We start from the raw sequence: 15,814 nt of genomic DNA on the forward strand, positions 1-15,814 counted from the left end.
TGATGTGAATAAAACTGAGAGAAAGCTGGGGGAATGCCAGAGACTGTACAGTAAGAACTCTCCAGACTCCCCATTATCTGGGAAGCTTTTGATAGTAGTTATTATTATATTGCAAAATGTGAAAGGGAAAAACAGCCTGAGTGATTAAAGCACTTCTCTGGAGTGCTAAAGGACTACCCCGATTATTTTGGAATAATTGAGTTTCTATGGACACTGCAAGCACGCAAAATACGATGTGCCTTACAGTTAACCAGCCTGCCAAATAAAACCCTTGTGGGATCAGTGTGTGCACTATCTTTGGCAGGTGGAGCGAATTTGGCTGGAGAAGCAGCATGGCCTAATGGATAGAGCACAGGCCTAGAAGTCAGAAGGACGTGAATTCTAATCGTGGCTCTGCCACTTGTCTGCCGTGTGACCTTGGGCAAGTCACCTTATTTCTCTGGGCCTCAATTCCTTCATCCATTAAGCGGGGGATTAAGATCTTGAACCCCATGCCGGGCAGGGACTGGGTCCAACCTGAAAATTTTTTGTCTACCCCAGCGCATAGAACGGTGCACGGCACATAATAAGCGCTTAACAAATATCACGATTATTAATTATTATTAATATTTGGGCTGCAAGCCCGTGAGGGTCATTTCAGGTCCAGTCTTTGATGAATGAATGGGCAGCGGTCAAAATGTACAGGAAACGAGCAAGCTTTTTTTTTTTTTAATATAAAACCATGAAAAACAGCAAACGGTTCTGGGTATATTCATTCATTCAATAGTATTTATTGAGCGCTTACTATGTGCAGAGCACTGTACTAAGCGCTGGGAATGTCCAATTCGGCAACAGATAGAGACAATCCCTGCCCAATGACAGGCTCACAGTTTAAACAGGGGAGACAGACCACAAAGCAAAATAGAACATAACAAGATGACATTATCAAGATAAATAGGATCAAGGAGATATACACCTCATTAACAAAATAAATAGGGTAATAAATAATATATACAAATGAGCACAGTGCTGAGGGGAGGGGAAGGGGAAAGAGAGAGTGGGAGAAGAGAGGAGGGGGTAGCAGAGGGAAAGGGGGGCTCAGTCTGGGAAGGCCTCCTGGAGGAGGTGAGCTCTCAGTAGGGCTTTGAAAAGGGGAAGAGAATTAGTTTGGCGGGAATTAGTTTGGCGGAGGCGAGGAGGGAGGGCATTCCAGGACAGCGGGAGGACGTGGGCCAGGGCGGGACAGGTGCGAACGGGGGACAGTGAGGAGGTGGGCGGCAGAGGAGCAGAGTGTAGGGGGTGGGCAGTAGAAGAGAAGGGAGGTGAGGTGGGAGGGGGCAAGGGGATGGAGAGCTTTGAAGCCAAGAGTTAGGAGGTTTTGTTTTGTGCGGAGGTTGACAGGCAACCACTGGAGGGTTCTGAAGGGGGGAGTGACATGCCCAGAGTGTTTCTGTAGGAAGATGATCCGGGCAGCGGAATGAAGAATAGACTGGAGTGTGGAGAGACAGGAGGAAGGGAGACCCGAGAGGAAACTGACACAATAATCCAGTCGGGATATTATGAGAGCTTGTACCAGCCCGATAGCAGTTTGGATGGAGATGAAAGGGCGGATCTTGGCAATATTGTGAAGGTGAGACTGGCAGGTGTTGGTGATGGATTGGTTATGTGGGGTGAATATCTGGGGTGTAATATCTGAGGAAGGACATATAATAGTTGGCAAAGATTAGGCCTCTTCAGAGTAGAAAAGCAGGCTGAGCATCCACAAAGCTATGAAGCAGGTAAGATTGGACCCAAGACACCAACCTGAAGGTGTTAGTGGCTTCAACTATCATCTCTGTGCAGATGACACCCAAATCTCTCCTGTTCTCTCCTCCAGACTCGTAGACAGTCATCAATAGCATCAGAATAAATAGAATTATGGATATATACACATCATTAATAAAATAGAATAGTAAATATGTACAAATAGATATAAGTGCTGTGGGGCAGGGAAGGGGTAGAGCAGAGAGAGGGAGTAGATGCAATGGGGAGGGGAGGAGGAGCAGAAGGAATGGGGGGGCTCAGTCTGGGAAGGCCTCCGGGAGGAGGTGGGCTCTCAGGGCTTTGAAGGAGGGAAGAGAGCTAGTTTGGTGGATGTGAAGAGGGAGGGCATTCCAGGACAGCGGTAGGACGTGGGCCAGGGGTCGACAGTGGGCCAGGTGAGAACGAGGCACAGTAAGGAGGCCAGCGGCAGAGGAGCAGAGTGGGGGGGCTGGGCTGGAGAAAGAGAGAAGGGAGGTGAGGTAGGAGGGGCCTAGATGGAGAGCTTTGAAGCCAATGGTGAGGAGTTTTTGTTTCATGGGAAGGTTGATAAGCAACCACTGCAGATTTTTGAGGAGCATAATGAAGGTTGTTTATATTCCTTCCTACAGTCTTTACTCCCCATTCGTCTTCATCCAAGTCGGCTTCTCTCATTAGGTATTCTCTGTGAAGGATGAACAGATAAGGAGATAAAATATATCCTTGCGTCCCACCCTTACTGATGGGAAACCGATCTGTTTCTCCATATTCTGTTCTTATTGTAGTCTCTTGTTTGGCAAACTGGTTCCGTATTAATGTAATTAATTGGTCTGGCATGCTTATTTTCCTTAATATTCTCCAGAGCATCTCGTGATCCACACGGTCAAAGGCATTACTATACTCCGGGAAGCACAGTCTGACTTCCTTTTGATATTCTCTTGTCCTTTCAGTTATCCAACAGACATCATCAAATCCTGTCAGTCTCACCTTTACAAAATCACCAAGATCTTCCCTTTCTTCTCCATCCAAATCGCTGCCATGTTAGTGCAATCACTCATCCTGTTCCGACTGGATTACTGCATCAGCCTCCTTTCTGACCTCCCAACCTCATGCCTTTCCCCTCTTCAGTCCACACTTCACTCTGCTGCCCAGATTATTTTTCTACAGAAATGTTCAGGGCATGACACCGCCCGCTTCAAGAATCTCCAGTGGTTGCCTGTCAACCTCTGTATCAAACAAAAACTCCTCACTATTGGCTTCAAAGCTCTCCATCACCTTGCCCCTTCTTACCTCACCTCCCTTCACTCCTTCTTCATCCCACCCCGCACACTCTGCCCCTCTGGTGCTGACCTTCTCACTGGGCCTCGTTCTCATCTCTCTAGCTACCAACTCCTGGCCTACATCCTACCTCTGGCCTGGATTGCCCTCCCTCCTCAGATCCGCCTGAGAAGCAGCGTGGCGCAGTGGAAAGAGCACGGGCTTTGGAGTCAGGGCTCATGAGTTCGAATCCCAGCTCTGCCACTTGTCAGCTGTGTGACTGTGGGCAAGTCACTTAACTTCTCTGTGCCTCAGTTCCCTCATCTGTAAAATGGGGATTAAGACTGTGAGCCCCACGTGGGACAACCTGATTCCCCTGTGTCTACCCCAGCGCTTAGAACAGTGCTCTGCACATAGTAAGCGCTTAACAAATACCAACATTAACATTAATCCGCCAAACAATAACTCGTCCCCGCTTTAAAGCCCTACTGAAGGCGCACCTCCTTCAAGAGGCCTTCCCAGACTAAGCCCCCTTCCCCTCCCTTCTGTGTCACCCTGACTCGCTCCCTTTGCTCTCCCCCCAGCCCCCCAGCACTTATTTATATATATATATATATATATATGTATATAGCTATAATTCTATTTCTTTATATTGTATTGATGTCTTTCTCCCTCCCTCCCACAGCAGACTGTGAGCCCTTTGTGGGCAAGGATTGTCTCTCTTTATTGCTATATTGTACTTTCCAAACACTTAGTACAATGCTCTGCATGCAGTAAGAGCTCAATAAATACAATTGAATGAATGAATGAGCATCTGCAATAATATCTCACATCTCTTGTCCTTTCCGGAATCCTGCTTCAGCATCGGGCAATTCACATTACACTCAGGTCTCTAGTCAATGCTGTATGACTTTCAGCAATATTTTGCTGGCCTGTGAGATCAAGGAGACTCTGATAATTGTCACATTTAGTTGATTTTCTTTGTTGTCAAATCAAGCCTATCAGTCAATGGCATTTATTGAGGATTTACTGTGTGCAGAGCACTGTACTAAGCACTAGGGAGAGGACAATATAATAACCAGACACATTCCCTGCCCACATCATCTTACAGCCTAGAGTTTCAGTACCAACGCTCATCTGTCGTTCCTAAAGGGAGACTCCGTCATCACTATCTAACTCTAGTCCCTAATCCCAGGGAACCCACTGAAGAGTTATTTGCAGTTAGGAACATGCTAAATCTAGCCCATCCACTGGCTCAGTCATAAAACTCCACAAATCTGGATAGTGCATAACTTTTTATCTGATATGCATCTCTGAGATTTTGCTGAGAACACTCTTGAAATAACTGCCTAGAGTTCAAAAATGGATATTTGTCAGAAAAATGTAAAATACTAGAATTAAAAGGATTTATATAAATATGCAATTGGGAATATAACTTGGGCCCTGAGTAAATTTCCAAGCCTGCAGTTTATCTTCAAACTGAAACGTTTTTAAGTTTTTTTTTCTGCTCTCCAAATGTATTTCTGTTTAATAGTTGGAATGAACACAAAAGAGAATTATCCATATTAGAAGGGATCATGCAGTAGTTTATAAATTATTATTATTACGGTATGTATGTGCTTACTATGTTCAAACACTGCTCTAATTGCTGGGGTAGTTCATTCATTTATTCAATTGTATTGAGCGCTTACTGTGTGCAGAGCACTGTACTAAGCACTTGGAATGTACAATTCAACAACAGGTAGAGACAGTCCCTGCCCCACAACGGGCTCACAGTCTGAAAGGAGGAGACAGACAGCAAAACAAAACAAGTTGAGGTTGGACATAGTCCTTGTCTCACATGAGGCTCACTGTCTAGGTAGGAGGGCTCTGCCACTTGTCAGCTGTGTGACTTTGGGCAAGTCATTTAAATTCTCTGTGCCTCAGTTAACTCATCTGTTAAATGGGGATTAAGACTATGAGCCCCATGTGGGATGACCTGATCACCTTGTATCCCCCCACTGCTTAGAACAGTGCTTGGTACATAGTAATCATTTAACAAACACCATTATTATTATTATTTTTATTAATAGTAATATCTGTCACCCCTGTGCCACCCCCACCTCCCGCCAGACTGTAAGCTCATTGTGGGCAGGGAATATGTCTGTTTATTGATGTACTCTCCCCAGGTGCTTAGTACAGTGCTCTGCACACAGTAAGCACTCAATAAATGCAATTGAATGAATGAAGCAAAATCCATGCAATTTTCTTTCTTTGTTTTGGGTTCAGGTGGCGACAGAAAAGGTTGCCGAAAAGCTGAGTTCTACTCTCTCATGGGTGAAGAACACAGTCTCCCACACAGTCAGCCAAATGGCCAGTCAAGTGGCAAGTCCGTCTACTTCACTCCATACTACATCCTCGTCTACCACTCTCTCCACACCTGCCCTCTCGCCTTCTTCACCAGCACAGTTGAGTCCAGACGACTTAGAACTCCTGGCTAAATTAGAGGAACAAAACAGGTGAGTGGGATCAATTTCTGGTGGCCTCCTTCTCTCCCCTCAACCCTCCCCCCAAAAAAGCTGTAGCAGTCATAAAAACTGCAAATCATTTATAGATTATTCATGCAAATGCCAACATATGATATTTTTCTGAATGTGTCATTATTCAAAGGTTTATGGCATTGATATTTTAAGTAAGAGAAATGCTCTGGGCATCTCACTCCCTTCCTCAAAAACCTCTAGTGGTTGCCTGTCAACCTTCACGTGAAACAAAAACTCCTTACTCTTGGCTTCAAAACTCTCCATCCCCTTGCCCCCTCCTATCACACTTCCCTTCTCTCCTTCTCCAGCCCAGCCCACACACTCTGCTCCTCTGCTGCCGCTCACCTCCTCATCGTCTCTTCGTTCTCGCCTGTCCCACCGATAACCCCTGGCCCACGTCCTACTTCTGACCTGGAATGCCCTCTCTCCTCACATAAGCCAAACTAACTCTCTTCCCCCCTTCAAAGCCCTACTGAAGGCTCACCTCCTCCAGGAGGCCTTCCCAGACTGAGCCCTCCCTTTTCCTCTGCCCCTCCTCCCCTCCCCATCACCCCGACTCCCTCCCTCTGCTCTATCCCCTTTTCCTCCCCACAGCACGTGTATATTTGTATGTATTATTTATTACTCTATTACTTGTTTTGTTTTGCTGTCTGTCTCCCCCGTTTAGACTGTGAGCCCGTTGTGGGGCAGGGATTGTCTCTATCTGTTGCCGAATTGTACATTCCAAGCGCTTAGTACAGTGCTCTGCACACAGTAAGCACTAAATAAATACGATTGAATGAATGAATTGAATAAATTGATTGGAAATTCTTGATTGGCTATAGGTAAATTTTTAAATGCTACCTTCAGTTAAAATACAAAATTTCACCAACACAATCATTATTTTCTCAAGTTTTTAAAAAATCATGGCTTTTTTCTAATTTTTTCGGACATTGCCTTTGTCAAAATGTAAAATCTAGTGTTGACTAAGGTAAAAACAGGCTGAAACACTGTCTTGTTCTCCTTATCTGATTTATCTCTTTGATGATAGTGGTATTTGTTAAGCGCTTACTGTGTGCCAGGCACTGTACTAAGCACTAGGGTGGATGCAAGCAAATAGGTTAGACATAGTCCCTGTCCTGCATTAGGCTCACAGTCTTAATCCCCATTTGACAGATGAGGTAACTGAGGAACAGAGAAGTGAAGTGATTTGCCCAAGGCGACGCAATAGACAAGTGACAGAGCTGGGATTAGAAACCATGACCTTCTGACTCCCAGGCCTTCTTCCTTCACCCTGCTTTGAGCCAGGTCTTTTTAAATTCTAGAATTCATAGGGATGCTTGCCTTGAAAGTTTAGTATAGACTGATAGCTTGTTTGTGTGGGCAGTGAACATGTCAGCAAACTCTGTTGTATTGTACTCTCCCAAATGTTTAGCGCAGTGCTTTACACACAGGACACACTCAGTAAATGCCACTGATGATCTAAAATAACTTTGAAGTATGCACATGGATGTGGTTAAGCCAATTCAATTAGTAGAACATCATTTTTACATAAAATATTATTTGCAGCCTACAGAAATTCTTCTCTTCAGTCACACCATATGTTGGTACATGGCGTATCAATATGACATTGGGCTTAAGGTGTTCAAATTTAATAGCACTAGTTTCTACTATTTTAGGAAAGAGAGAATATTTTTCAAATTTAAATGGGAACTAAGCCCACTGTATATTTCCCAATTTTAAAGCAGGTGGGGCATTCATTCAGTTGTTTGTATTAAGTGCAGAGCACTGTACTAAGAGCTTGAGAGAGTACAAAACAACAATAAACAGACCCTGCCCACAAAGAGTTTACAGTCTAGAGGGGGGGAAATAGACATCAATGCAAATAAATTACAGATATGTACGTAAATGCTGTGGAGCTGGGAGTAGGGAAAAGCAAGGGGAGCAAGTCAGGATGACGCAGAAGATAGTGGAAGAAGAGGAAAGGGGGGAGGCTAAGTCTGGGAAGGGCTTTTGGAGGAGATGTGCCTTCAATAAGGCTTTGAAGATGGGGAGAGTAATTGTCAGATTTGAGGAAAGAGGACGTTCCAGGCCAGAGGCAGGATGTGACATAGGGGTCGGCAGTGAAATAGGCAAGATTGAGGTACAGTGAGAAGGTTAGCATTAGAGGAGCTAAGTGTGAGGGCTGGGTTCTAGAAGGAGAGAATTATTACTTGGGTTCTAGAATAATGTGGTGAGGTAGGGGGCAAGGTGGTGGACTGCTTTAAAGCCAATGTTGAGGAGTTTTTGTTTGATGTGGAGATGGATGAGCAACCACTGGAGTTTTTTGAGGAGGGTGGTGACATGTCCTGCTCATTTTTGTAGAAAAATGAAGTGTGGACTAGAGTGGGGAAAGACAGGAGACTGGGAGGTCAGCAAGGAGGGGGATGCCATAATCCAGGCGGGACAGGATGAATGATTGTATTAATGTGATAGCAGTTTGGATGGAGAGGGAAAGGTGGTTTTAATGATGTTGTCATGGTGGGACCAACTGGATTTAGTGATGGATTGAATATTTGGGTTGAATGAAAGTGGAGTCAAAGATAGCACCAAGGTTATTGGCTTGCGAGACAGGAAAGATGGTGGTGCCATCTACAGTGTTGGGAAAGTCTTGGAGAGGACAGGGGTTGGGAGGGAAGATAAGGAATTCAGTTTTGGACTCGTTAAGTGTGAAGTGAAGGGAGGACATCCAAGTAGAGATGTCTCGAAGGCAAGAGGAAATGTAAAATGGCAGTTGGGAGCGAGAGATCAGGGCTGCAGATGTAGATTTGAGTATCATCTTCATAGAGGTGGTAGTTGAAGTCATGGGAGCCAATGAGTTGTCCAAGGGAGTGGGTATAGAGGGAGAATAGAAGAGGACCCCAAACTGAACCTAGCAGGACCCCCATGGGAGTGGGAGGCAGAGGAGGAGCCTGCGAAGGAAACTGAGAATGAATGGCCAGAGAGAAAAGAGAAGAATCAGGGCAGGACAGAGACAGCAAAGCCAAGATTGGATAACGCTTCCAGGAGAAGGGGATGGTCCACAGTGTCCAAGGCAACTGAGAGGTTGAGGAGTTTTAGGATGGAGTAGAAGCCATTGGATTTGGTAAATAGGAGATCATTAGGACCTTTGAGAGGGCAGTTTCTGTGAAGTGGATGGAGCCAGATTGGAGTGGGTCAAGGAGACAATTGGAGGAGAGGAATTTGAGACTGCAGGTGTAGACAGCTACTCAAGGAGTGAGAGTCATGGCATCCTCAGTAGAATACGGATTTGAATTTTCTTTGTGGTGGATAGAGAGCACTGAGCAGTCACATGTTCTTGTCCCAGGTGCCCTCCTGTTCAAAATCCGCTGTTGTGAAGTGTTTATTATATTTTCCCAAGTGCTTAGTACAGTGCTCTGTACACAGTAAGTGCTCAATAAATATGATTGACTGTGGAGTGGCATGTTGAAAGGGATGCAGTTGGTGGCTGACGCAAGGGGTATATCTGGGCATCTGTGAGAAGCAAAACCTCATCGGATCTGTAACCAGTATATAGTAATGATGGGGTTTGTTAAGTGCTTACTATGTGTCAGACACTGTTTTAAGTGCTGGACCAGTTACAAGCTAATCGGGTGGGACACAGTCCCTGTTCCACCTAGGGCTCACCATCTTTATCACCATTTTACTGATGAGGGAACTGGCCCAGAGAAATGAAGTGACTTGCCTAAGGTCATACAACTGACAAGTGGCAGATTAGACAAATGGGATTAGAACCCAGGTCCTTCTGACTCCCAAGCCCAAGCTTACGGCTGTAGTATCGCTCAGTAGAATTTGTTGATTCTTCAAGCCCTCCTCCTGACTTGGTCTCCCTGTTGTGTCATTTATGTACTTGGATCTGTCCCCTTTGGTCACTTGGTGTTCACTTTACTGTCAACCCCATGGCACTTACGTACATATCTATAATTTACTTATTTATATTAGTATCTCTCTGTACTCTCCCAAGTGCTTAATATAGTGCTGTTCACACAGCATGCACTCAATAAATGCCATTGACTTAATTCCTCAAATTACTTTTATTTTCTGATAACGTTTCTACTGAGAATGTGTTCTGAAATTTCAGAACCTTTAATAATCTCAATTTAGCAGAATAAAATGAATAAATATGTTTCCATTAGCAATTGGTTTCACTGTAAAATTCCTGACATTTTGCTTTTTGGAATTTTGGAAGACATCTGTTTATTTGAAATATTTTCCGTATGCTTCTGCCTTCCTAAACCTGCTATAATTAAAGTAGCCTAGTTGTATGTATTGGTGCTTCATTATGTTCTCAGTGAAATTTTATGAACCTATATATTTTAATAATTAAAATGCAACTTATTTCTAAATTAGCTGTAGAAAACTGAACTAGCCCCAGGCTCTGGAGAATCAGACGTCACACATTAGCAAGGTTTTACAGAAACAACGTTACTTATATTTTAGAGATTTTTGATTTTTGAACGTGCTCTGCTCATCCATGTCGTTGACAAACATATTCGTTTCACACCTGTAAAGAAACAAATTAGATTAAATGACAGGTTTTGAGGGAAGCTTGCTTTTACTTCTGCTAGAAATTATTTAAGTGATCAATAGTCTGTGAGACCCTAGACTGAAAGCTAATTGTGAGCAGGGAACATGTCTACCAATTCTGTTATTGTACTCTCCCAAGCGTTTTGTGTAGTGGTCTGCACACAGCGCTCGATAGATATTATTGATGTATTGGATGTGTTTTGTAATGCTGGGAGAAGTTCTCTTAACTTGATGATGCCCTGTCTAACTTTGCCTAACAAGTAAGTATGACAAGTTTATCTGTTTGGCTCCCAGCGTCTTTGAGTAGGTTCTTCCTCCAGGTGCAGAGTAGGTTCAGATACCAGCCAGGCCTGATGCTAAATATTTGCCAGCCACAGGGAGATTACTGGGGTCTGTGGCACTGGTTCTGGGTTGAGACTGTGGCTGCTTCTCTCAAGGTTTTAATAATAATAGTAATAATAATGGTATTTGTTAATTGCTTACTATGTGTCAAGCACTGTTCTAAGCGCTGGAGTAGATACAAGGTAATCAGGTTGTCCCATGTGAGGCTCACAGTCTTCATCCCCATTTTACAGATGAGGTATCTGAGGCCCAGAGAAGCTAAGTGACTTGCCCAAGGTCACACAGCTAAGTGGCAGAACCGGTATTAGAACCCACGAACTCTGACTCCCAATCCTGGGCTCTTTCCACTAAGCCACACTGCCTCTCTGAATAATAATAATGGTATTTGTTAAACGCTTTCTGTGTGCCAAGCAATAATCAGGATGTCCCACTTGGGGCTCACAGTCTAATCCCCATTTTCCAGATGAGGTAAATCAGGCCCAGAGAATAATAATAATAATGTTGGTATTTGTTAAGTGCTTCCTATGTGCAGAGCACTGTTCTAAGTGCTGGGGTAGATACAAGGTCATCAGGTTGTCCCACGTGAGGCTCACAGTCCTCATCCCCATTTTCCAGATGAGGTAACTGAGGCCCAGAGAAGTGAACTGACTTGCCCACAGTCCCACAGCTGACAAGTGGCAGAGCGGGAATCGAACCCGTGACCAGAGAAGTTAAGTGACTTGTCCAAAGTCACACAGGTGGCGGATTAGAACCCGTGACCTCTGACTCCCAAGTCCGGTCTCTTTCCACTAGGCCATGCTGCTTCGACCTTTAAGGAAAGGTTTAAGGAGGTGCGTAATACAGTGTTTTGCAAACAGTACGTGCTTGATGGATTTAAGGAGGAGAAGTTGAGTGGAGTGCTGCACCTTGTGCTAGTTGTTCTGGGGTGGCAGAGGCCTGCCACCTACTGGGAAACAGGTAGAAAGCGGCTCATAACCCAATCCTCCCTCCTAGTGCCCTGGCAGGTTAGTAGAGATTTCATTCATTCAGTAGTATTTTTTGAGCGCTTACTATGTGCAGAGCACTGTACTAAGCGCTTGGAATGGACAAATCGGCAACAGATACAGTCCCTGCCCATTGACCGGCTCACAGTCTAATCAGGGGACACAGACAAAAACAATAGCAATAAATAGAATCAAGGTGATGTACATCTCAACAAAATAAATAGGGTAATAAAACATACAATTGAGATGGATTTCAGGAATCAAATTCTGCTTTTCCTACAGAATCCGCGTCCTTTCTCGCACCTGGAACGCCCTCCCTCCTCAAATCCGACAGACCATGACTTGTTTTGTTCTGTTTTGCTCTGCTGTCCGTCTCCCCGTTTAGACCGTGAGCCCATTATTGGGCAGGGATTGTCCCTCTATTTGTTGCAGAATTGGTCATTCCAAGCCCTCAGTACAGTGCTCTGCACATAGTAAGCACTCAATAAATACTATTGAATGAATAAATGAATATAACAGGCACATTCCCTGCCCACAGTGAGCTTACAAATCTAGGGGGGAGGCAAACATTAATATAAATAAATTACCGATATGGAAATAAGTGCTGTAGGGCTGAGTGTGGGGACGGTTAAAGGGAACAGATTAAGAGGAGTTGTGCCTTCAGTAAGGCTTTGAAGGTAGGGAGAATAATTGTTGGATATGAAGAGGATGGTGTTCCAGGCCAGAGGCAGGATGAGGGTGAGAGGTTGGTGGCGAGATAGACAAGATTGAGGTGCAGTGAGTAGGTTGGCATTAGAAGCAGCGGGGCTAAAAGAAGCAGCGTGGCTCAGTGGAAAGAGCATGGGCTTGGGAGCCAGAGGTCAAGGGTTCGAATCCCAGCTCTGCCACTTGTCAGCTGTGTGCCTGTAGGCAAGTCACTTCACTTCTCTGGGCCTCAGTTCCCTCATCTGTAAAATGGGGATGAAGACTGTGAGTCTCACGTGGGACAACCCGATGACCCTGTATCTACCCCAGCGCTTAGAACAGTGCTCTGCACATAGTAAGCGCTTAACAAATACCAACATTATTATTATTATTATTATAGAAGCGCAGTGTGCGGGCTGGTTTGAAGTAGGAGAATAGCGAGGTGAGATAGGAGGGGCCAAGGTGATTGCTTTAAAGCCAATTGTAAGGAGCTTCTGCTTGATGCAGGGGTAGATGGGCAACCACTGGAGGTTCTTGAGGAGTGGAGATACCTGGACTGAATGTTTTTAAAGAAAAGTGATCAAGGCAGCAGAGTGAAGTATGGATTGGAGCAGGGAGAGATAGGAGTCAGGGTGGTCAACAAGGAGGTTGAGACAGTAATCGAGGCAAGACAGGATCTGTGCTTGGATTAATGTGGTAGCCATCAGAGAAGCAGCGTGGCTCAGTGGAAAGAGCCCGGGCGTGGGAGTCAGATGTCATGGGTTTTAATGCCGGCTCCGCCGCTAGTCAGCTCTGTGACCTTGGGCAAGTCACTTCACTGTCTGTTACCTCGTTTGTAAAATGGGGATTAAAACTGTGAGCTCCACATGGGACCACCTGATCACCTTGTATCCCCCAGTGCTGATCACCTTGTATCCCCCAGTGCTTAGAACAGTGGTTTGCACATAGTAAGTGCTTAACAAATACCACAGTTTATTTTATTTTATTTATGGTGAGGAAAGGATGGATTCTAGCAATGTTGTGAAGGTTGAATCGACAGGATTTGGTGATAGATTGAAGATGTGGGTTGAATGAGAGATGAGTCAAGGATAAGTCCAAGGTCATGGGCTTGTGAAACAGAAAGGATGGTGATGCTGTCTACAGTGATGGCAAAGTCATAGGGAGGATAGAGTTTGGGTGGAAAGAAAAGTAGTTCTGTTTCAAACATTTTGTTAAGTTAGAGGTGGCAGGACATCCAAGTAGAGATGCCCTGAAGGCAGAGGGAAATGTGACATTGGAGAAACGGAGAAAGATCGGGGTTGGAGATGTCGATTTGGGATCCACCCACATAGAGATAGTAGTTGAAGCCAAGGGAGCAAATGAGTTCTCCAAGGGAGAGGGAGTCAATGGTCTACTGACCATTGAAAGAGAACCAGAACTTAATCTTGAGGGACTCCCATAGTTAGAGGATGGGAGACATTCATTCATTCGTTCAGTGGTATTTATTGAGCGTTTATTGTGTGCAGAGCACTGTACTAAGGAAAGTACAGTTCAGCAATAGAGACAATCCCTACCCACACCAGGCTCACAGTCTAGAAGGGGGGAGACAGACATCAAAACAAGTAAACAGGCATCAATATAAAGGAATAGAATTCTATATATATATGTATATATATACACTTTGAAACAAGTAAACAGGCATTAATATAAATAGAATTATAGATATATACATATATACACAAGTACTTTGGGGCGGGGAGGATAGAGCAGAGGAAGTGAGTCGGAGTGACGGGGAGGAGAAGGAGAGCTGAGGAAAAGGGGGGCTTAGTCTGGGAAGCCCTCTTGGAGGAGGTGATCCTTCAATAAGGCTTTGAAGAGGGGAAGTGTGGTTGTTGGTGGATTTGAGGAGGGAGAGCGTTCCAGGTCAGAGGTAGGGAGGAGCCTGTGAAAGAATGAGCGGCCAGAGAGGAGAGGACAGTGTGAGTGAAGCTGAGGCTGGATAATGTTTCCAGGAGAAGGGGGTAGTCCACAGTGTCAGAGGCAGCTGAGAGGTCAAGGAGGATTAGGTTGGAGTAGAGGCCGTTGGATTTAGCAAGTAGGTGATCATTTGTGACCTTTGAGAGGGCAGTTTCTATGGAGTGAAGGGGATGGAAGCCAGATTGGGAGGGGGTCAAGTAGAGAATTGGAGAGGAACAAGGAATTTGGTGAGGAATGGTGGGAAGGAGATAGGGCGATAACTGGAGGGAGCCGTGGGGTGAAAGGAAGGGAGTTTTTGGGTCATGTAGTCTCAGTGAATGTCAAGGGATTTCCAGGCATAGAAAACCCACTGGAAGTAATAATAATGATAACTGTGGTATTTGTTAATCACTTGCTGTGTGGCGATTAATAGCACTGAGCCCTGGGGTAGGTGCAAATAATTGTCATTCCCGATCCCTCATGGGGTCTGTGGTCTAAGGAGGAGGGAGAACAGATGTTGAATCCTCATTTTGTAAATGAGGAAACTGAGGCTCAGAGAAGTTAAATGACTTGCCCAAGGTCACACAACAAGCAGGCGATGGAGATGGGATTAGAACCCAGATCATCTGACTCCAAGTCCCACTTGGCAATGACTCCAGGCAATGTCAACTTTGCTGTGCTTGCTCACTACTCCAGGTCTCCTAATTCTGACTCCACCACTTGTCAGCTGTGACTTTGGGCAAGTCACTTCACTTCTCTGTGCCTGTTATCTCATCTGTAAAATGGGGATTATGACTGTGAGCCCCATGTGGGGCAACCTGATTACCTTGTATCTACCCCAGAGGTTAGAAAATAAAAAAATAAAAATATATTTAAGTACTATATATAAATGCCATATTTAAGTGCTTAGTACAGTGCTCTGCACAAAGTAAGCTCTCGATAAATACTAATAATTATTATGGTGTTTAATCGCTTACTATGTGCCAAGCACTGTTCTAAGCCTTGGGGTAGATACAAACTATTCAGGTTGTCCCATGTGGGGCTCACAGTTTTAGTCCCCATTTTACAGATGAGGTACTGAGGCCCAGAGAAGTTGTGACTTGCCCAAAGTCACAAGGCTGACAAGTGGCGGAGCTGCGATTAGAACCCAAGACCTCTGACTCCCAAGCCCGTGCTCTTTCCATTAAGCCACGCTGCTCCATGTGCTTAGAACAGTGCTTGGCACATAGTAAGCACTTAAATACCGTCATTATTATTATTACTACTTCTTTCCCTTCCTCCCCCCTCCTCACTTCTTTAATCAATCAATGGTATTTATTTTTATGGAATTTAAGTGTTTACTTTGAGCCAGGCACCATACTAAACCCTGGGCTAGATACAAGCTAATCAAGTTGGAAACAGTCCATGTCCCACATGGGGCGCACAGTCTTTAATCCCCATTTTACAGATGATGGAATGGAGGCCCAGAGAAGTGAAGTCACTTGCCCAAGGTCACACAGCAGACAAATGGCAGAGCTGGGATTAGAACCCAGGTCCTTCTGACTCCCAGGCCCGGGCTCTATCCACTAAGCCACGCTGCTTCTTTTATTGAGTGCAGACTGTGTGCAGAGCACTATAATGCGCAGAGCACTATAATAAGCCCTTGGGAGAGTACAGTACAAGAGTTGGAAGGAAAGTTCCCTGCCCACATGAAATTAGAGTTTGCGGGGGAGACAGTGATTAGTATAAATAAATTCTCAATAGGTACATGAGTTCTGTGGGGCCGAGATTAGGTTATCAAGTGCTTAAAGG

At 44.8% G+C, this 15,814-nt stretch overlaps 1 protein-coding gene across 8 annotated transcripts in view; it reads left to right on the top strand.

Annotated features, from left to right (window-relative positions):
• The window catches only part of EVI5 (ecotropic viral integration site 5), a 217,689-nt gene that overhangs the window by 55,998 nt on the left and 145,877 nt on the right, over positions 1-15,814 (top strand). For all 8 annotated transcript variants that reach the window (XM_029063239.2, XM_039911863.1, XM_039911866.1 and 5 more), the window contains exon 2: positions 5,284-5,513. In XM_029063239.2, coding sequence (XP_028919072.1) covers positions 5,365-5,513 — 149 coding nt within the window. In that variant the 5' untranslated portion in view covers positions 5,284-5,364. The remainder of the gene's footprint in view (positions 1-5,283; positions 5,514-15,814) is intronic.

This window comes from Ornithorhynchus anatinus, chromosome 4, assembly GCF_004115215.2.
Source record: "Ornithorhynchus anatinus isolate Pmale09 chromosome 4, mOrnAna1.pri.v4, whole genome shotgun sequence".
Classification (NCBI taxonomy): domain Eukaryota; kingdom Metazoa; phylum Chordata; class Mammalia; order Monotremata; family Ornithorhynchidae; genus Ornithorhynchus; species Ornithorhynchus anatinus.